This window comes from Hypanus sabinus, chromosome 1 (assembly GCF_030144855.1).
Source record: "Hypanus sabinus isolate sHypSab1 chromosome 1, sHypSab1.hap1, whole genome shotgun sequence".
Taxonomy (NCBI): Eukaryota; Metazoa; Chordata; class Chondrichthyes; order Myliobatiformes; family Dasyatidae; genus Hypanus; species Hypanus sabinus.
Genome location: NC_082706.1, coordinates 37801359 through 37823752, shown reverse-complemented (window position 1 = coordinate 37823752; position 22394 = coordinate 37801359). Strand labels below are relative to the sequence as shown.

The 22394-nt window shown below is 49.8% G+C and overlaps 1 protein-coding gene across 1 annotated transcript in view; it reads right to left on the bottom strand.

The window, feature by feature from the left end:
• The window catches only part of megf8 (multiple EGF-like-domains 8), a 123234-nt gene extending 103536 nt beyond the window's left edge, over window positions 1-19698 (bottom strand). The window contains exons 1-7 of the mRNA XM_059967940.1: window positions 19308-19698; window positions 18747-18910; window positions 12682-12888; window positions 8909-9086; window positions 5656-5744; window positions 3124-3337; window positions 1597-1774 (exon numbers count right to left, since the gene is read on the bottom strand). Coding sequence (XP_059823923.1) covers window positions 1597-1774; window positions 3124-3337; window positions 5656-5744; window positions 8909-9086; window positions 12682-12888; window positions 18747-18910; window positions 19308-19488 — 1211 coding nt within the window. The 5' untranslated portion in view covers window positions 19489-19698. The remainder of the gene's footprint in view (window positions 1-1596; window positions 1775-3123; window positions 3338-5655; window positions 5745-8908; window positions 9087-12681; window positions 12889-18746; window positions 18911-19307) is intronic.
• Window positions 19699-22394: the final 2696 nt, after the last annotated feature.

Genomic DNA, 22394 nt, shown 5'->3' with positions numbered 1-22394 from the left:
GGGACGCAGTCTCGTCCACCTCATAGGTTCAAAGACTGAGACCCTCCACCAACCCCCCAGGCAGCACACTTCCAATCTGAAGCCTCCCCTCCAACCCCCAGGGAAGGTCCCCTAACCCCAAATCTGCGCTTTCCACCAGCAGACTCCAGAGAGGAAACTAAATGGACTCAGAGTGTCAGGCAGCATCCGTGGAGGGAAATGGACAGTCGACAGCAATCGGCCTGCCCACAATTGCTTGCCAGTTTTTGCCCTATTCTTCACTCTCCACTCTCTCAACCCATAGAAGACCTGAAATGCCAACTGTCCATTTAGGGTCACTGAATAATACAGAATGGATACAGGCCCTTTGGCCCAAACAATCCCTGCCATCCCTACAGTCCTAATTTCCTTTGTTTGACCCATACCCCTCCAAGAGCTTCTTAAATGTACCTGCCTCAACGATTTCCTCTGGCAGCCCATTCCCTATACTCACACCCTCTGGGTGGAAAAGGTTGCTCCTCAAGTCCCTATTAAACCTACAGCCCCTAGTTTTGGACTCCCATACCTTGGTGAAAAGATCTAAGCCTCTTATCATTTTAACCACTTCTGTACGGCCAGTTTCCAAAGGGTCGACACTGGATGAACTCAGCAGGTCAGGCAGCATCCCACGTGCCCGCCCCCCCCCCCCCCACCCCGCAGATGCTGCCTGAGTTCCTCCGGCATTGCATTTGTATAGAAGCTCCAGCTTGTAGTTTATCAATTTGGCAGAGGTGTGCAAAATGATAAGAGGCACACACAGTAGATAGAGTGAACAGCCAGCGCAGCCACGACCAACACAAGAGGGTGTCACGGTTAGCAGAGCACTACTACAGCTGGGGGCAGAGTTCAGAGCTCAATTCCAGCGTCCCGTGAGTATGTGGCTTTTCCCCAGATGCCCTGAATTCCTCCCACAGTCCAAAGACAAACCGGTTACTAGGTCTCTTGGTCATTGTAAATTGTTCTGAGATTAGGCTAGTGTTATTTCGGTGTGTCGCTAGGCAGCACGACTCAAAGGGCCAGAACGGTCTATTCCAAGCTGTACCTCTACGTAATTTCTTTTTTTTAAATGAAGAGAACATGCTTTAAAAAGCAATTAGAGAAAAGGTACAGGGGATGTCAGAGGAAGGGTTTTTTTTAAAGAGTGTGGCAAGGATATGAAATGCACTGTAGGGGACATTTAAGAGACTCTTAGAAAGACATGGATGAAGGAATGACAGATGGCTACGTGGAAGGAAAGGGTTAGATGAATAGTGAAGTAGGTTAAAAGGTGGGCACAATATTGCAGGATGAAGGGCCTGTACTGTTCTGCAGCTTTCTTATTCAATCTACTTTCTTATTAACCACCTGATAACGTTGCCTCTCTGCCAGGGCCCCCCTCAGTCCCCTCTGCTCCAGGAGGAGCAGACCCGCCCTGTCCAGTCTCTTCATTTAACCAGAACCCACCGTCCCAGGCAACGTGCTGGGGAGTCACCTCCTTCAGAGTGACCAGAACAGTACACTGTACTCTGGAAATGACGATAGATGTAACATGGGACAGGCTCTCACTGGAGGGTGGGAAACGCAGCAACCGTCCCTTACCTTGGGGAGATCCGGTGGCCTCCGTGGATTAGCAGCATGCGCGAGGCGGGGTGGAAGACCATGGAATGCCCGGCCACAGCCGGGCTCTTCCCTCCCGTGGGGATCACCTCCTCCCAGACCCAACGCTCCAGGTGGAAACGGAACATGGCAGCACTGAACCGGTCCTCGTCAGTCCGTCCTGGGGGAGAGAGGGGACAGGGAGTGTTACGAGGCAGGGTGTGGGATTTTGTTTCTTTATTGTTTATTGAGATACAGACCCTCCCAGCCCAGCAACCCCCCCCCCCCGATTTAACCCTACCCTAATGTACGATCACCAATTAACCAACCAACAGGTACATCTTTGGACTGTGGGAGGAAACCCACGTGGTCACGGGGAAGACCCTTACAGATGACAGCAGAATTAAGCGCCCAGCTCCGGCACCCTGAGCTGTACAAGTTTTCCATGAGGCCCCACAGGTTTGGCAGGGTGTGGGGGTATTACGTGGCAGGTCACGGGGCAGAGGAAATGGAGCCAAGACATTACAGGGAGACGGAAGGAACAGAGTTTGGGAGGGGTGCAACATTACAGGCAGTCCCTGAGTTACAAACATCCGACTTACGGACAACTCGTACTTACGAACGGATGGAGAACACCGTCCACTATTTTAAGTCGGATCACAACGCCGTCTGCCATTTTAAGTCGTTGCTGTTAACACTGTGTTGAGTGTCTAGTTTCCAGTCAGCACCACCCCCACTTGTCCCATTGCAGGTGGATTTTAGGACCTGGGGGAGCAGAGGACCTGCCACCCGTGGCTGCTGCTGTATTTTTTTTTACTAAGTGCAACCCTGAACAATATCCAGATCAGATGTGCTGATCAAGTCAACTAGTCCCTAAACAGAACTCTAATTGGTCAATCAGACAGTTCACTGCTGCTCAGCGATAGAACATAAAATCCGCAGTTTTCTGTTCCATTGACAGAAAACGATCGCGATTGAAAATAAAGTGGAAGTAATAAAGCGATTGGAAAGAGGTGAAACACCATCGGTCATTGGAAAAGCGTTAGGCTACAGTCGGTCAACGATCGGAATAATTTTAAAGGATACAGGTAAAGGATAAAGTGAGAATAATGGAGCATGTGAAAGGCCCTGCCCTGATGAAAGCTACAATTATTACTAAACAACACAGTGGTTTAGTTTCCTGAGCCCAGCGCTGAAACATACGTTCTTAAGTGTTTTATATGCATAGAAAAGTAAAATATAAACTATGTACTAAGACAAACGTTTGACTGATGCTAAATAATACCAGATGTACCTGTTCTGACTTGCGTACAAATCCGACTTAAAGATGGACTCAGGAACGGAACTCGTTCGTAACCCGGGGACTGCCTGTGCACTCACTCACTCTCACTCCAGCCTCAGTCTCCATGTGGTCCTCTCGTTGTCTGATTCACATCCTGCTACATAGGAGCTCTTGTCCTCCCCCCACCACAACCCACTCCCCCTTCCCCCTTCATCCCAGAGACTGTTGCAGTCTGAGCCCACACTCACCTCCGAAGACGTACAGCTCCTGCCCCACCACAGCGGCTGCGTGTGCGGCTAGCCCCGGGGGAGCCCGCGCACTGCGGGGCCGCAGCAGCCTCCATCGCTCGGGGCCCGGCTCGTACAGCCAGACGTCGTTGGCCAGGGAGCCGCTCTGCAGCTGCCCGCCGAACACCACCATTCCTCCCCGCCACTCCACCACACTGTGAGCGTGCCGGGCTGCCTGCTCAGGGAAGGAAGGAGAGGGACTCAGTCCCCGGGATTGAGTGCTGCTGTTGCCAGTGGACCCCCCCCCCCCCCCCCGCCTCAACGCACCAAGACTTGGCTCGGCCCCTGTTCCACCCAATATCTTGGCCCAGTCACCTTTGGGCTCTGGAGTGTGGGGACCTGCGGAGAACACAGTGCAAACTGCTCATCACCTCCTCCCAAGCAGTCACCTTTACACTTTTCTGGTGCTTCTGGACAGCCCACTGGCTTGGCCGCGCACGCCCACCACACTGGTACAGCAGCCACAAAGAGTCCTGGGTAGGCTCGGCACACCTCAGAAACCAGACTCCCTCCGCCCCTCTCAAAGCTACGCCAACTAGAAAGCATCCTATCCAGGTGCATTACACCTTGGTGCGGCAACTGCTCTGCCTGAGAGCACAAGAAAATGCAGAGTTGTGGACACAGAAACCAGCCTCCCCTCCTTGGGCTCTGTCTACATTTCTTGCTACCTCAGTAAAATAGTCTAATCCAATTTATTACCGCACCCTGAATGCTGAGTGACTGACCAACCTCCCACGTGGGACCTTGGCAAATGACCAGCTAGTCCACACAGATAACATCCACTTCCCTGGTAACTTCCTCGAAAAACTATATAAGATTGGTTCGACAAGACCCACCACACATGAAACCATGCGTCCTTAATCTGTCCATGTCTATCCAAATACTGATACGTCCGTTCCCTTGAATAACTTCCAATAATTTTTCCACAACTGATGTCAGACTCACTGGACTATGATTTCCTAGTTTATGCTTAGAGCCTTTTTTAAACAATGGAACAACACGACTCTCCTCCAATCCTCTGGTATCTCTCCTGTCATTAATGGATTACCATTCTGATCTTCCAGAGGACCAATTTTGTCCCTTGCAATCCTTTGGCTCTTAACACATCTGCAGAATCCCTTAGGATTCTCCTTCACCTTGTCTGCGAGGGCAACCTCATGACTTCTTTTAGCCCTCTGATTTCCTTCCTAAGTGTTCACTTGCATATCTTATACTCCATAAGTACATCATTTGTTCCTACTTCACTATACCTACTATGCACCTCCTCTTTTCTCTTAACCAGAGTCTCAATATCGCTTGAAAAGCAAGATTCCCTACTCTTTACCTTTTATTCTGACAGGCTCATGCAATCTTTGTATTCTCAAAATTTCACTTCTGAAGGCCTCCCACTTACCAAGCACGCCTTTGCCAGAAAACAGCCTGCCCCAATCCACTCTTGCCAGATCATTTCTGATACCGTCAAAATTGGCCTTTCTCCAATTGAGGATTTCAACCTGTGGACCAGACCTACCTTTACATATTCACTTCAAAACTCATGGCACTGTGGTCATGCGATGCAAAGTGTTCCCTTACACAATTTTCTGTCACCTGCCCTGTCTCATTCTCCAACGGCAGATCCAGCGTCGCACACTGTCTATGAACTGATGAAGAAAACTTTCCTGAACAGATTTGACAAACTCTATCTTATCTAGTCCTTTTACAGTATGGGAGTCCCAGTCAATATGTGGAAAGTTAAAGTCACCTACTGTAACAAACTTAGTCTTCTGTGACTTTTTTATACAAATTTGTTACTCTAAATCCCTAGTACTGATGGATGGTCTGTAATATAGCCCCATTAACATGGTCACACCTTTCTTATTTCTCAGTTCCACCCATAATGCCTCACTAGACGAATTCTCCAGTCTGTCCTGACAGAGCACTGCCATGACGTATTCCCTGACTGGTAATACCACCTCTCCTCCTTTAATCCCTCCTGTTCTGTCACGTTGAAAACAACAAAATCTCGGAACACTGAGCTGCTAGTCCTGCCTCTCCTGCAACCAAGTCTCATTAATGGCTTCAATACCAAGAGTTGAACAATGCCCTGAGCTCATCTGCCTCTCCTACAATACATCTTGCATTGAAATATACACATCTCAGGACATTAGTTGCACCATGCTCAACCTTTTGTTCCCAACTTTTGTCTCCACAGCCCCTCCTCTAACTGTTCTGGCACTCTGGTTCCCATTCCCCTGCACCTCTAGTGCACGGTAACAAATAGGTATTTCTAAAATAAAGTTACTTTGAACCTCAAGTTCTTTGAGATGCACAAAAACTGAACTAGAAAATTGTTGCACCGTCGCAGATTGTACAACTGTAGCCTACCATTCTGCTGTATTGCGTTAGCAACCCTGGAACCGTTTACACCGTGAGACTCACGGGAGCACGCTGGTGTATGAGACAACGAACTAATATGAACCAATCCCCTCCGTGAGAGGCAGAGCTGTGACCTACCGGAGAGGGGTCGAGAACGATCCGCTGCCACTGGTTGCTTGTGAAGTTGTACATAAGCAGGTCGCCCAGAATCTGATTGAGGTCCGATCCTACAGTGGATGGAATGAAGAGAAATAAACTTGGATCCTTCTGCGTATCCTGACCTGCCACCCCCACGCCTGGGCAGTGAGGGGCGGGAGGAGAGAAACCCCAATGCCCCAATTACCAAACTGCGGAGACCATCAGAGATGCTTTCTCTTTAGAGTCGCGGTTATACAAACAGTCCATACTACCTATGGCAGCCAAAATGTCTACCCGAGCCAGTCCCATTTACCCGCTATCCCTCCAAGCTTGTGGGGGTGGGGGGAAAGACACAGTTCCTTGCATTAGCTTGTTCACCTGGACATTCTTCACCCTTGGGGTGGGAGGAGGGTCCTCCCTTCAGGGCAGTAAGTCCTGCAGGACAGGCCAGGAGATCCCGTCAGAGGGTCATGGGCTCAGAAAGAGGCCCTCAGCAGTGCAGACACATCTACCGGAGCCTGTCCTACTTTCCTGTCTGTGGCCCTCGAAAGTGGCTCCCGACCTGGGCTCCACAGACCCCTTGCTTAATGGTATTGGTTCACGGCACAAAAAAAAAGGTTGGGAACCCGTGCAAACCTTTCCTGCTTGTTGAAATACCTTTCAAATGCTGTTTTTGTACCTAGTTCATTCCATAAAGACCACTCTCTAGGTGGAAAATTTGCCCCCCTCCCAGGTTCCTATTCAATCTCTCTCCTCTAACCTTCGTACTGGGAAAAGATTGAAAATTCACCTTATTGATGCCCCTTATGACTTTATACACCTCAAGAAGATCACACTCACTCTCTCAATGAAAGAATTCCCAGCCTGCACAATCTCTCTCCATAACTCAGTTCCCCAGGTCCCAGCAACATCCTTCTGCACTCTATCCAGCTTAATAGCTTCTTGCCTCTAGCAGGGTGACCAAAACAGGTTCTGATCAAGTCTGTTGTAGTCAGCCTCCGGATTTATAGACAAAGCTGACCCTGCATGCAGCTCCATTTGCAGTTTTACACCAGACACATCTATTGTGATCCACACAAAATGCTGAAGGAACTCAGCAGGTCAGGCAGCATCTATGGAAAAGAGTACAGTTGACATTTGGGGCTGAAACAGGTCCGGCTGTCTACTCTTTTCCATAGATGCTGCCTGACCTGCTAAGTTCCTCTAGCACATTAGGCGTGTTGAATGGATTTCCAGTGTCTTGTAAATTCTCTCATCTCAATAAAGAACATTTTGGCATAGGCATCTGTCCGCTACTGGTCCTCCAGTACAATGTGCAGAGCAATGCAGATGATGTCCTCGGTTGATCTGCTTGCCTGGTGCTGGTCCAGAGAAGCAGGGATGGCATTCGTAACATGGCACATAACCAGTCTCTCCGGGCATTTGGAAACTACAGGGGTGAGTACAGCCAGTCTGCTATTGTTGAGGCATTTTACTGGTGACTGCTTTGCAACTGGTATGATGGTTGATGCTTTGTGGGGACCACAGAAAGGGACAGGGAGAGGTCATACATTTCAGTAAAAACCTCTGCCAGCTGGTCAGTGCAGTCCGAGGACCCGCCCAGTCACACCATCTGGTAATGTTACTCTGAGTGCGTTGTTGCTGCACAGAATACATTTCACCTCGTGTGTGCTCACCGTCAGTTCCGTGTCTCTCCTCGTGTGTGCTCACTGTCAGTGCCGAGTCCTGCTCAAGTGTCAATGCCTTCATCACTGGTTCATTGCTGTCCCGGTCAATTTGAGCAAAGACATTGACTAGCTCCTCAGCTGGGGTGGTGTTGCTGATTCGGGACAAGAGTTCTTTCCTTTACAGTCAATGATGGACCTGATGCCTTCCTACACGCCGTTGGGGGTTAGTGCTATTATTGAAAGCTGTTTCTAGCTGTTGTTTGCATCTGTACTTGGTGGCTTTACTGCCCCTTTTAAGGCTGGACCTGTCTTGGCTGCGTACTGCAGTGTCACTGGATCTGTAAGCAGCTTCCCAAGCCTGGACTTTGTTGTGCATCCATGGCTTCTGATTCGGGAATACACGCGTGTTCTTATTGCTGGTGACATTGTTTACTGTGTGGACTCTACACAGTATTTGATATAGTCCCGTACATCCTTCTAGATCATGCATTGCTTGACATGCAAGCAGTTCCACTCTGTGCACTCGAGGCAGTCCTGAAGCCGTGAGTCAGCTCCTCACTGACCTGCGAATTGGGCATCTTACTACATATCGCCGGGCCTGTAGGCTGCTGTTAGAAATAAAGACAGCTGGTCAGACAGGTCCAGATGAGGGCATGGATCAGCCCGGTATGCACCCACAACATTGGTGTAAATCTGGTCCAGTGTAAGTTGCCCCTTGTGGGGCATTTCACATTCCAGCAAAATGTGGGGAATACTGTCTTCAGGTTGGCTTGATTGAAATCACTGGCTACAAGGAAGGTGCCATCAGGATGGGAAGGCAGTTGCTCCTTCTAACATGATACAGTTGTCAATGCTGGCTTAGTGTTGGTTTGTGGTGGAGTACAACCACTGTGAGAGAACTGTGAATTCTCTCAGCAGATGGAAAGGTCTGAGCTTTAGAATGAGATATTCCAGGTTGGGACACCAGGTTTCAGTGATTTTGCAACGGTTGAGTGAATTCCTTTGTATGGTAAATTTCAGTCTGATTTTAGCCATTTCGTCAGCGATCGATCAGGCGTTTGCAAGGAAGGTGCTTGGCAGCAGGGGTTTAAAGGCGTAGCTTTTGGCCCAGCATGGATCCTGGCTCGCCTATCACCCTTCTGCTTCCTCACGTTGCAACATATCCCAGCCGGGACTGGTGTCCAGGCTTGCCCCGGTGCTACAGTGTTCTGTAAAAATGAAATTCAGAGGTATCTGTTGGCTATCTTGTAGAATGTCTGCCTGAAATGGAGCTATCTTGGAACATTGTCACCAATCCTCGACTCTAACTCCCGTACTCAATGTTCTAACTAATGAAGGCCAGCACGCCAAAACTCTTCCTTGCCAACTTGCTTCTTCTAACTATGACACCATCTTCAGGGAACCAAGTACCAATACCCCAATGTTCTTCTCTCTCCCCAGGAGAGCCCTCCGGACAAGGATGACAATGTTTTAGTTTGATGCACACTGAAAGGAGAACATCATAAATACACTAACAGACCAGGTGTGTCCCGGGGTCAGACAGTGTGGCTGTGGCGAGGAATGAGCAGATGTACAAGAGAACATACCACCGAAGATGTAGAAGGAGTTGGTGGTGTTGAGGAAGGTCCCAGCGGCAGCCGTGCGTCCCATGAATTCAGGGTCAGACCTGCTGATGTTGTACCAACTGCCAGCACTCTGGTTGTCATTCAGGGACAGGTCACAGCTGTGACCGATGAACCCTGGCTGGCAATGGCAGAGCTGACCCTTTATCAGTCAGAGAGAAAAAATTATGTTACATATTAACAGTTCACACAAACTAATCCCATCACCACAGCCCTGAGTCAATCCCAAACTAATCCCAACACCACAGTGTCAATCCCAAACTAATTCCATCACCACAGTGTCAATTCCAAACTAATCCCAACACCACAGTGTCAATCCCAAACTAATCCCATCACCAGAGTGTCAATCCCAAACTAATCCCATCACCACAGCCCTGAGTCAATCCCAAACTAATCCCAACACCACAGTGTCAATCCCAAACTAATCCCAACACCACAGTGTCAATCCCAAACTAATCCCATCACCACAGTGTCAATTCCAAACTAATCCCAACACCACAGTGTCAATCCCAAACTAATCCCATCACCACAGCCCTGTGTCAATCCCAAACTAATCCCAACACCACAGTGTCAATCCCAAACTAATCCCATCACCAGAGTGTCAATCCCAAACTAATCCCATCACCACAGCCCTGAGTCAATCCCAAACTAATCCCATCACCAGAGTGTCAATCCCAAACTAATCCCAACACCACAGCCCTGTGTCAATCCCAAACTAATCCCAACACCAGTGTCAATCCCAAACTAATCCCATCACCAGAGTGTCAATCCCAAACTAATCCCAACACCACAGCCCTGTGTCAATCCCAAACTAATCCCAACACCACAGTGTCAATCCCATCACCAGAGTGTCAATCCCAAACTAATCCCAACACCACAGCCCTGTGTCAATCCCAAACTAATCCCAACACCACAGTGTCAATCCCAAACTAATCCCATCACCAGAGTGTCAATCCCAAACTAATCCCAACACCACAGCCCTGTGTCAATCCCAAACTAATCCCAACACCACAGTGTCAATCCCAAACTAATCCCATCACCACAGCCCTGTGTCAATCCCAAACTAATCCCAACACCAGTGTCAATCCCAAACTAATCCCATCACCAGAGTGTCAATCCCAAACTAATCCCAACATCACAGCCCTGTGTCAATACCAAACTAATCCCAACACCACAGTGTCAATCCCAAACTAATCCCAACACCACAATGTCAATCCCAAACTAATCCCAACACCACAGCCCTGTGTCAATCCCAAACTAATCCCATCACCACAGCCCTGTGTCAATCCCAAACTAATCCCAACACCACAGTGTCAATTCCAAACTAATCCCATCAATGAATGTAAGAAACACGCTTCATTTCTTTACATTCTCACTCTCTACATGAATCCAAGGACATTTTATGATCCCATTCCCTTCCAATACCAGACTTCATCCAGTTTACCAGTAGGACATGGTGATGTTTGAGGAAGTGGGTGGGAAATTCACCTGGTGAGGTTACTACTGAAGGTTGTTTTGTGAACGAAGTGGCTGGAACTCTTGTTGCTGTTTATACACGTCCTCCACATTGCTGCAGGAAGATCACCTTTGTGGACGGTGGGTCTTGGACCTCTGATCAATTAGTTAAAGGGGCAGGGAAATGGCAGGTGGAATATAATTCTGTTAAGCATAAGGTATTACTTTTGGAGGGCTACAGAGTGGCTGGTAGGACATGAGGCGTACAGAGGAACAGAGGGACCCTGGTCTGCAAAGTCAAGGAACCTCAAAGGTGGTAGCAGAGAGACAGTGTGGCTCGGGTTTTGTCTTCATTAGCCAGGGCACAGAACACAGGAGCAGGGATATGATACAAGTGTGTAACCAGACAGCTGGAGTACCGTGGTCACCTACAACACCACAGGAAGGACTTGATTGCAATGGAGAAGACACATGGGAGATTACCTGGAATGGAGGGTTTCAGTTATTAGGAGAGACCAGAGAGGGCTGTTTCTGTTCTCCCCAGAGCTGACAAGGAACCCAAGCATTGATAGCTTAGATAGTGAAAGACTCCTCTGCCAAGGGGAGGGGCACTCACATCAAAGGGCAAGAGGTCTTGTTGGAATATGGGGAAGCATTTTTCCATGTGGGCAGGGGGAGGAGCTGGAATCTGGAACGGAATTCCTGAGGGGTTAATGGACACACTGATCATCTGAGATTAGTGTAGATGGGCAATCGGTACAATGTGCTGTGTACAACTGGAATCCAATGCATCAGCCCAGTCCAATTCCAGTTCAAACAAGGCTGAGCGAGCTAGGCTTCGCTCTTTGAAGCAAAGGAGGAGGGAGGCAACTTGATCGAGGGGTAAAAGATTATACAAGGCATGAACAGAGTGGACAGCCAGCAAAATTTACTGGTGCGGCAATGACCAACACCAGGGGACATTTTTTAAAGGTGAGTGAAGGGAAGTTTAGATGAGGTGCCAGAGGTACTGCAGCTTTTTTTAAAAGAAATTTTAAACACACACAGAGTGGTAAGTACTGCTGGGGGAAGTGGTAGAAGAAGATGCATTAGGGACTTTTAAGAGTCTTAAACATAGAGGGAAGAAAGATAATGGCACTTGGCCTGCGTTAGAGAGTCGGTTTAGCTCAATCATAGAGTAGGTTTGTATAGATCAGCACAACAAAATGGGCCGAAAGGTTGTACTGTTTTATGTTCTAAGTGCCCACATCATCTGCCCGTAGGTTCAGGAACCACCACCCTTTACAGTAGAGGATGACACACCTTCCCCTGCCCCCTCTGCAATGCTACCTTACCACAGTAAACCACCCACCACCCTTTACACAGCTAGACACAGCTCATACCTGCGGCCCCACCAGCCCCTGCAAGGGTACTACAATAAACCACCCACCACCCTTTACACATCTAGACACATCTCATACCAGCGGCCCCACCAGCCCCTGCAAGGGTACTGCAGTAAACCGCCCACCACCCTTTACACAGCTAGACACATCTCATACCAGCGGCCCCACCAGTCCCTGTAAGGGTACTGCAGTAAACCGCCCACCACCCTTTACACAGCTAGACACAGCTCATACCAGCGGCCCCACCAGTCCCTGTAAGGGTACTGCAGTAAACCGCCCACCACCCTTTACACAGCTAGACACAGCTCATACCAGCGGCCCCACCAGTCCCTGTAAGGGTACTGCAGTAAACCGCCCACCACCCTTTACACATCTAGACACATCTCATACCAGCGGCCCCACCAGTCCCTGTAAGGGTACTACAGTAAACCGCCCACCACCCTTTACACATCTAGACACATCTCATACCAGCGGCCCCACCAGTCCCTGTAAGGGTACTACAGTAAACCGCCCACCACCTTTTACACAGCTAGACACAGCTCATACCTGCGGCCCCTTACTGCAGTAAACCCCTCTCATCCCTTACGCAGCTGTACACCACATCTTCCACCACTGTAAATCACCCCCCATCCAGCTCCCCCAGCAGACCCCACAGGCCTCTGGTGGAGGAACACTCGGGCAGAAGGCTCTGCCGCCGACAAGAGTCTCCGTCGGCCAGCTGGCCACTCAGGAAGGTGACCTGCCCCAGTGACTACACTTCATTTGGTGGCTGAGGAGATCTGGTACAGCACGTCGCCGAAGACTCCAGCAAATGTCAACAGATACACAGTGCAGAGTACTGCTTTATGAATTGCATTGTCTTGCTGCCACAAAATAACAAATCAGATGACAGGGACTCACCGTGACGCAGTAACCGTGCCGCCCGCAGTGTTCGGTGCAGTCCTGGACGCTGCAGTCGGCTCCACCCCAGCCCGGGTGACAGGCACAAGTGCCACTGACCTTGCACTGCCCGTGCCCCGAGCAACCCATCGGGCAAAGCGTGAAGATGAAGCTGGCGTTGAAGCCCTCAAGGTTGTAGTTGGCATCACTGAAGAGGTGGAGCAACATCTGCGGGGAGCGAGGGGGAGAGGGGGGTGAGGAGGAGAGCAAGGGGTCGGAACCACGACCTCAGAGCGAGCCACAGGCCACCCACCTTCAGCTGGGGTGACCAGCATTTCCCACAGAGCGCTAAGACCGGTGGGGGAGAAGAGGAGAGGGGGCTGCTCCACCGCCCATTCCACCAGGACATTTCAATGCTCAGTGAGGATTCAGTAATAAACGTTTGAGATAATTCACTGGAGATTCAGTGGGGTGGGTTATGTCAATTCCCCAAAATGGGTACTGGGGGGGGGTTTGAACTCTGCAGGGGGACAAGTGGTCATTATGACAAGGTAGGGGTGAGGATTTGAGGAATGGATTGAGCACAGATGCAACCAGAGGGAGAGAACAAGACAGCTGCACAGGAGGTTTTAGGAAGAGCATACAGATTTCAAATAGACTGCCACGTGCACAGCTGGGACAGACCCGTAGGGTCTCGCAGTGACCAAAAACCATCTGCAGATGGACCACCAGGTACGCGACTTTGAACATGTAACCACCTAACCACGAGGAGTGAACTACCCCCCCCAACCCCTCTGAGTGAGGAGTGGGGAGTGAGCCTCTGGGATGTGAGCCAGACAAAAGGACTGATGTGCTGATGCATACGAAGCCCTAGCTGTGCGCATCTATCCAGATGAATATTATACTTAACCCGTCACTCAATAAACTTTGAATCGTTCTACACCGACAGTGCTAGTGTCATTCTGTAATACTCATTACACTCGCGAGCTCTGAATGTAACAGAGGGGATGTTACAGTCAAACTCTGACCATCCGAATCCCTCTGGCTCACCAGGTGAAGGAACCCCACTCCAGTCACCTTGCTCCCTCCACCCACACCCCAGGAACCCGGTTCTCTCACTCCCATTAAATTCACCCGGTCGTGCTTATTAACACCGTAAGATTGAATTGGAAGTTTGCGGGGGTATAAGCAGAAATAAAGTCCAGCACTCTAAGTAATCTTCCACCCAACACCCGAGAAGGGAGTAGGTAATGCAACAATGACCAGGAGCTTCCACTCACCTTCTCAGATGTAATGGGATTTTTAATTAACAATTTCTGTGCAAGGGGAGAGGGATTACCAGCTGCTAGAACTCTGAGCACAGGTCAACTCAGTGGGAACTGGTCTTTAACTTAAATGAGTTAAGGAGTGACTGGAAATGCAAAAAAAATGGGAGATTAGGTTAAAAGAGTAGGGAAACCAATAGATTACTGGAGTCATTGAGCACGACAGCCTTTAACCCATCAAGCCCGTCCTACCTGGCCTTCAGCCTCATCCTCTATCCCTCCAAACCTCACCCATCCATATGCCTACACAAACATCTCTTAAATATTGCAACTGAACCTGCATCTACCACTTCAAAGGCACCTTGTTCCACACTCGCACCATCCTCGAGTGAAGATGCCCCTCAGATTCCACAAAATCAAAATTCAAACGTTCAAAGGTCAGATTTAATGTCAGAGAAATGTATACAACATACATCCTGAAAAAGTAAAATTTATTAACAGCACACGTATGTGTCACCACATACAATCCTGAGATTCTTTCTCTGCAGGCTTACTTAGCAAATCTATAGAACAGTAATTGTAAACAGGATCTGTAAACTGTAAACGTCAGGAACTGTAAAGTATCAACAAACTGTGCAAATGCAGTTAATAAATAAATAGCAATAAATAATGAGAATGAAATAAGAAGATAAAAGGGTCCTTAAGTGTAGTTATCCCATCTTGTTCAAGAGCCTGATGGTTGAGGAGTAGTAAATGTTCTTGAACCTGGTGGTGTGGGTCCTGAGGCTTTTGTACCTTCTACCTGATGGCAGCAGCGAGAAAAGAGCGTGGCCTGGGTGGTGAAGATCTTTGGCGATGAATGTTACTTTTCTACAGCAACAATGCATGTAGATGTGAGCTCATTTGATATTTTAATATTTGTAATTAATTTAGATCACTTTGTAGAGATCTGTTTTCACTTTGCCAAGGAAGAGTCTTTTTTCTGTTGATCAGTGTCAAAAAAAAGCGCCAAATTAAATCCCAAACACGAGGAAATCTGCAGATGCTGGAAATTCAAGCAAGACACACAAAATGCTGGTGGAACACAGCAGGCCAGGCAGCATCTATAGGGAGAAGCACTGTTGACGTTTCGGGCTGAGACCCTTCGTCAGGACTAACTGAAAGGAAAGGCAGTAAGAGATTTGAAAGTGGGAGGGGGAGGGGAAAATCCAAAATGATAGAAGACCGGAGGGGGTGGGGTGAAGCTGAGAGCCAGAAAGGTGATTGGCAAAAGGGATACAGAGCTGGAGAAGGGAAAGGATCATGGGACGGGAGGCCTAGGGAGAAAGAAAGGGGGAGGGGAGCACCAGAGGGAGATGGAGAACAGGCAGAGTGATGGGCAGAGAGAGAAAAAAGGGGAGAGGGAAAAGTAAATAAATCAGGGATGGGGTGTAAAGGGGAGGAGGGGCATTAATGGAAGTTAAAGAAATCAATGTTCACGCCATCAGGTTGGAGGCTACCCAGACGGAATATAAGGTGGTGTTCCTCCAACCTGAGTGTGGCTTCATCTTGACAGTAGTGGAGACCATGGATAGACATATCAGAATGGGAATGGGACATGGAATTAAAATGTATGGCCACTGTGAGATCCTGCTTTCTTTGGCAGACAGAGCATAGGTGTTCAGCAAAATGGTCTCCCACTCTGTGTTGGGTCTCACCAATATATAAAAGGCCACACCGGGAGCATCGGACACAGTATACCACACCAGCTGACTCACAAGTGAAGTGTCGCCTCACCTAGAAGGACTGTCTGGGGCACTGAATGGTGGTGAGGGAGGAAGTGTAAGGGCAGATGTAGCACTTGTCCGCTTACAAGGATAAGTGCCAGGAGGGAGATCGGTGGGAAGGGATGGGGGGGAAGAATGGGCAAGGGAGTCACGTAGAGAGCAATCCCTGTGGAAAGCAGAAAGAGTGGGGGGGAGAGAAAGATGTGCTTGATCGTGGGATCCTGTTGGAGGTAGCGGAAGTTACGGATAATTATACGTTGGACCCGGATGCTGGTAGGATGGTAGGTGAAGACAAGGGGAACCCTATCCCGAGTGAGGTGGCAGGCAGATGGGGTGAGGGCAGATGTGCAGGAAATGGGAGAGATGTGTTTGAGAGCAGAGTTGATGGTGGAAGAAGGGAAGCCCCTTTGTTTAAAAAAGGAAGACATCTCCTTCATCCTGGAATGAAAAGCCTCATCCTGAGAGCAGATGCGGTGGAGACGGAGGAATTGTGAGAAGGGGACAGCATTCTTGCAAGGGACAGGGTGGGAAGAGGAATAGTCCAGGTAGCTGTGAGAATCATTAGGCTTATAGTAGATATCAGTAGATAAGCCGTCCCTGATTTATTTATTTTTCCCCCACTCCCCATTTTTTCTGTCTCTGTCCATCACTCTTTGCCTGTTCGCCATTTCCCTCTGGTGCTCCCCTCCCCCTTGCTTTCTCCCTAGGCCTCCCATCTGATGATCCTGACCCTTCTCCGGCTCTGTATCCCTTTTGCTGATCACCTTTCCAGCTCTTAGCTTCACCCCACCCCCTCTGGTCTTCTCCTATCATTTCACATTTCCCCCTTCCCCCTACTTTCAAATCTCTTACTATCTTTTCTTTCAGTTAGTCCTGACGAAGGGTCTCAGCCCGAAACGTCGACAGTGCTTCTTCAAATTAAATTCACTGTGATTCATTGTTGTAAAACAATAGAACATGAAAACTTCCAAGGGGAGTGAATGTTTTTTACAGCACTGTATCCACTATATCTACATACCTGTGATGCCACTTTCAGGAAATTTTGGACCTGGATTCCCAGTATAATTTTGGCTTCTTCACAAAGGGTGGTGAATATTTGGAATATATGGCCAGATCAGAAGGTGGTACAGGAGACTGAAAAGCCACAATGACTTAGGAACATTTCTTTCCCCCTCCACTAACAGATTTCTGATTCATCCATGAACCCACTTGTTTTGCATTGATTTAGATTATGGTCATTTTACGCCTTTGCTCCGTACTGCTGCCACAAAACCACAAATTTAACATCAGTGACAATGAAACCGATTCAGAAACAGTGACTGAAGACAGGCACATTAACAAGATTTAAAAGCCATCCAATATAGTGATGGGGAGGTTTGGAGGCAGGCATGGGCGGAGGAAGCCTGCACGCTGGGCAACACGTTGGGCCAAAGGGCCTGTTTCCATTTTGTTTGTCTTTATGACTCAGGCTATCGGAGGTCTAAAGGGAATTAGTGCTGTAAAGTGGCACCGAGGTAAAAGAGTGGCTCTGGCTGTTAGATTTTTGTGTACAAGGGATTGGGAGTTTGACATTATTGGTGCTTTTTTTGTTTGGAGCTCAGGGATTTGATGTTTTAGCTGCCGTGTCCAGGTGAGCGATGTGTTAGTTTTTGTGCAAGGGAGGGGTTGGGGAGGTTTTTTTGCATGCCGGGGGAGGGGGGTGATGTCTTTTCTTTCCATGTCTTGCACATGGCTCTCTGGAGAAGACAAAATCTCAGAGTTGCATTCTGCTTACAGACTTTGATAATAAAATGAACCTTTGACCCAACGTGACTACTGAGGGGGGTTGAGGAGACAAAACCCCTCCTCGCTCTGCTTGAATTCCGAGGTCTGAGAAATACTTCCAAACCCCAGCAGCAACCTCACAAATGACGCTAAATCAATTTTGCCCATTAAGTTGAATACATACAAAAATCAATACTGTTGTATTCATACCTTCACAATAACCAGCTCCAAAAGCATCCTAGACAGACATGGAAGAACAATTAGTAACAGTGGGTGGGGGCAGGGGAAACAAGCAGAGGGTCGGTCAAATCCAGATTTGCCATTTGTCAGAACACAACTATGTAGAAATGTATATTGGACCTTTGAATTTAATGTTCTGAAAATTTGTTCATGTGCAGAGGTCAGGAGTATGTAGGGGACGTGCACTGCGGCATACAAAATCCACAACAGAAGAGACCCACCCAGGACTCTGAAGAGGATCAGATGTCAGCAATTTGGCGGAAACAAATCTGAGCATTTTCAGGAAGCATCAACCGAAGAATGGTTGAATACTGTCGAGCGTAGAGTCGGCCCTCCTTATCCGTGAGGGATTGGTTCCGGGACCCCTCGCGGATACCAAAAAACATGGATGCTCAAGTCCCTTATTCAACCTGTCTCAATGCAGTGGACCTTCGCGGATAAGGGGGGCCGAAAGTACCACACAAGATTCTAGAAAGGCTTCAGGAACAGTGGCAAAACTAATGTTCCTCACATCAATGTCATGAGCACACATAGGGACTAAAGAAAAGGTTAAAGATCAGTGACTGCCAGCACTATGACGAATGTAGCTGAGGCGGAAAGGAAGCAAAGTACATGTAACATTGAGGAACATCTGGTAACCAACATAACTAAAGGGGAAACAAAGGAACTGAAACAAGCTAAGTGCCAGGAGCCAAAGACGGAAACAGAACAAATTGTGACAACAGTCAAAGATTCCAACAACGCAAGACATTTTCCACAGAGTTCCTCTTTAAGACCAGGAAGAGTTTGATAAATCACTCCAACTCGCAGTTACCGCCCTCGTATTCCCAGTGTCTCTACACCACCATCGAACACATGTTGCCACCATTCTGGCCAACACCTCTTAACCTTGCGCACTCTGACCCCCCCCCCCCACACAACCCACTGCGCCAGTACGCTTGCAGCCCAATCCCCCTCACAACGCCAGTCACTGCGGCACAAGCAGACGCCAACTCCCACAGCCGTCGCTCGGTCAGACGCGATCCCCGCCACCCCCACCGCAGACACTGACCTTCCCCGAACGAGCTTCGATGGGCTCAGGGAGCGTGTTCCCACTGAGGCTGGCCAGGAGGGGGCTGCCGTAGGACTCGCCATCGTAGACAAAGAGGTAGTCGTACGTGCACTCGGTGGCCAGAGACGTGAAGGTCAGCACTATGTGGAACCTACTGTCGGGGGCTGCAACACAGGGTCATATCGGCATAGAGTACGCAGTCTCAGAGTCAGTGTCCTCTCCCCCGCAGCCCACCTCACGGTCCCCGATTCTCGTAAACCCCTCACCACCCCAGGGTCTGCTCTTCTCCAATCCACTCACTACCTGGATTCCCCTCCTCACTCTCACCCGCTCATTCAATGGTGTCTACTTCCCCCATCCAAACCCAACCACTCCCTCACTTGAGGTCTCCACATGCCACCGTTCTACTCCTTTCCCTGGAGTTTCAGCATCACCGCCCCCCCCCCCCACTCCTAGGGTCTCCTCCCTCCCCCACACTCTCTCTCTTTGATGACTCCTGCCCACTCACACCATCACCCATTCCCCCTCCCGGGCCTCCTCCCACCCGCCCCGAGAGCTCACCCAGGATCAGCCACTCGCAGTTGCCATTGACAGAGTAGTTGCCGCTGCCATCAGACACCAGGCCTGGCTGCTGTAAGAGATGCCGATGGCCCTTGCACTCCCCGGCCTTGCCCTGCCCATACTGCAGCACCGACACCATGACCAGCAGCGCCGTTCTCAGCCTCCCAGCCGCAGGGCACATCCTCCGCTTTCCCGCAGGGCCCGGCCAGTCCCAGGCTCCAGCCTGGCCCTGCAGGCCCAGTCACCAGCTGCCAGGATCGGACCCCACCGCCAGTCTGCCCTGGGGGCACCAAAGGGCAGTCAGACCTGGTGGTGTCCTGCCACCATCTTGTACCCCAAGCCATCCCTAATATCCTGCCACAACTTCATTTCCACTTCCCCTCCCCTTCACACCTGACCCCGTACCCATCTTCTCCCCTGCCCCTGACCCCTCTCCACATCCTCTCCCCCTTCACCCTGACCCCTCTCCCTATCCCATCCCCCTTCACCCCGACCCATCTCCCCATCCCCTCCACCTCTGACCTCCCCAACCCCTCCCTCTTCAACCCGACCCCTCCCCATCCCTGCCCCTTCAACCCAACCTCTCTCCCCATCTCCTCCACCTCTGACCCCTCTCCCCAACCCCTCCCTCTTCACCCCGACCCCTCTCCCCAACGCCTCCCTCTTCACCCCAACCCCTCCCTCTTCACCCCGACCCCTCACCCCATCTCTGACCCCCTCTCCCCAATCCCTCCCTCTTCACCCCGACCCCTCTCCTTCACCTGACCCCTCTCCCCATCACCTCCCCCTCTGACCCCTCTCCCCATCCCCTCCCCTTCACCTGACCCCTCTCCCCATCCCCTCCCCCTCTGAACCCTCTCCCCATCCCCTCCACCCCGATTCCTCTCCCCATCCCCTCCTTCACCTGACCCCTCCCCATCACCTCCCCCTCTGACCCCTCTCCCCATCCCCTCCCCTTCATCCTGACCCCTCTCCCCATCACCTCCCCTTCACCCCGACCCCTCTCCCCATCCCCTCCCCCCTGAACCCTCCCCATCCCCTCCACCCCGATTCCTCTCCCCATCCCCTCCCCTTCATCCTGACCCCTCCCCATCCCCTCCCCATCACCTCTGACCCTCTCCCATCCCCTACCCTTCACCCCGACTCCTCTCCCTTCACGCACGACCCCTGTCCTCCTTCTCCACATTCCTCCCCCTTCTCTTCTCCCCTGCCCCCCACACACTTCTTCATTCCTTCTTTTTCCACCTCCCTCATTCCTACTTTTCTCTTCAGGCCTCTTCTAATTTCCCGACGGATCTCGCGACATTCTTCGAGGTCACGTTTTACGGGGCGGGCGACGTTCACCAATCGGATCGCAAAACACCTCTCACCCTCAGCAGTTTGGCCAATGGTTGGTCCAGGAGGCGAGGACGAGTCCACCATTTGCAGAAGACCATTCGCAGAGTCGAATCAATCAGCCAATCATCGGCCAGAGGGCGTATCCACAACACGTCAAAGAATAAACAAGAGCTTCGGCCAATAGTAATGTAGAACACAACCAATCAGCTCAGTGCATCTTAGAGCGTGTGAGGTTGTCCTGCAAATCTGCAGATTGGAACCTTAATTTTTAAATTCTTTCTAACTTAACTTCTAATACTTGTATATCTGTGCACTTGTAACGCTACTGTGACACTGTAATTTCCTTTGGGATCAATAAAGTATCTAACTTTCCCATGTCATCATGGATCCCGCAGACCCCATCCCCTCCCGTGCCCTGGAGACCCAACAATTCCCGACTGGACCCTCTCCCACGTCCTGGAGATTCAGGGATACCACAGCCTGGATCGTCTTCCATGACCTGAAGATACAGGGATCATGTATCCACTCCCTGACTGCCATGTCCTGATGATCTGGGATCCCATAGGCTAGATCCCCTTCTTGTCCGGAGAAGCTCTCTGACTAGACCTTAGCGTATTCCTGTGTGATGATCTCTCTCCCACCGTGGAACTCTGTGCCTGAAATTCAGACCATGACAATTCAAACCTGCCTCTCCTAACACTCATCCCAAGGCTTAACTTAGTGGAAGCTGGCAGAACTACTCTGCTGCACGGGGAGCATCAGTGGAAAAGTGTGTTTGGAGTCAATGACCTTTCACCAGAACTTGGGAAAGTTAGGAATGAAACAGATCATTCATTCACTATCCCTTTCCTACTCCATCCTCTCCAAAACCAACCCCCCACCCCTGCCCAAACTCCTCCTTTTGCACCATAACCTTCCCATGTCTACAATGCTTGGCTCTCTTTTCATCCTCTCCTGCTTTGATCTCCCTTTCCACCAGCTGACCCTCTTTCCCTCACTGTCTCTTTTCGTCATTGTTTAATGTAGAAACTGTGCATTATTTAGCTACTTCTCTGGTGCTACATGCCTGTGATAATGCTGCAGGTATGCTTTTCATACACATACTTGTGAATACGCAAGTAGTTGCAAATTTGGATCCCCTACACCCTGACAGTAATGTAGGTAGTGCACAGATAGGGCTGATCTCTAGGTCTGCAAGTCTGGGGCCTGGAACAAAGACTGGAGGTCAGAGGCCTGGAAGTGGGCTGTCCTTCGGTTGGAGGGCTGACTGTTGTGTGGGTGGGAGAATGAGGAAGTGACTTGTTATGCTGCCACTTTGTTGCTCGTTTGTTCTATGGTGACTGTGTATAGTTCTGCTGAACCATGTAGGCGTGCTATCTATGTAAGCATCGAAAGGCGTGGTGACACTTGTGGGCTGCACCTGCCACATTCTTAGGTAGTCTTCTTCTTAAGCCCTTCACCGCTGTTGGGCATAGACTGCCTGTAGCTGCTTACAGTCCTCTGAGTAGGGCCAATCTTCCAAATCGTCCATAGATGTAACCCATCTTCTACTGCCTTTCCTTTCCAAGGGATGTATCCTTTGGAGCTTCTGTAGCACTGGGTTTTTATTTTAACAGGATGGGGTTGCAAGCCCAGTGCCAAACTTTCCTCCTTTCACCCCAGGCTTGGCAGAGTTTTCCTCAGGTTGTATTGGTTGTTAATGCAAAGAAAGTATTTCACTGTTTCCATGTACAGTAATCAAATATATTA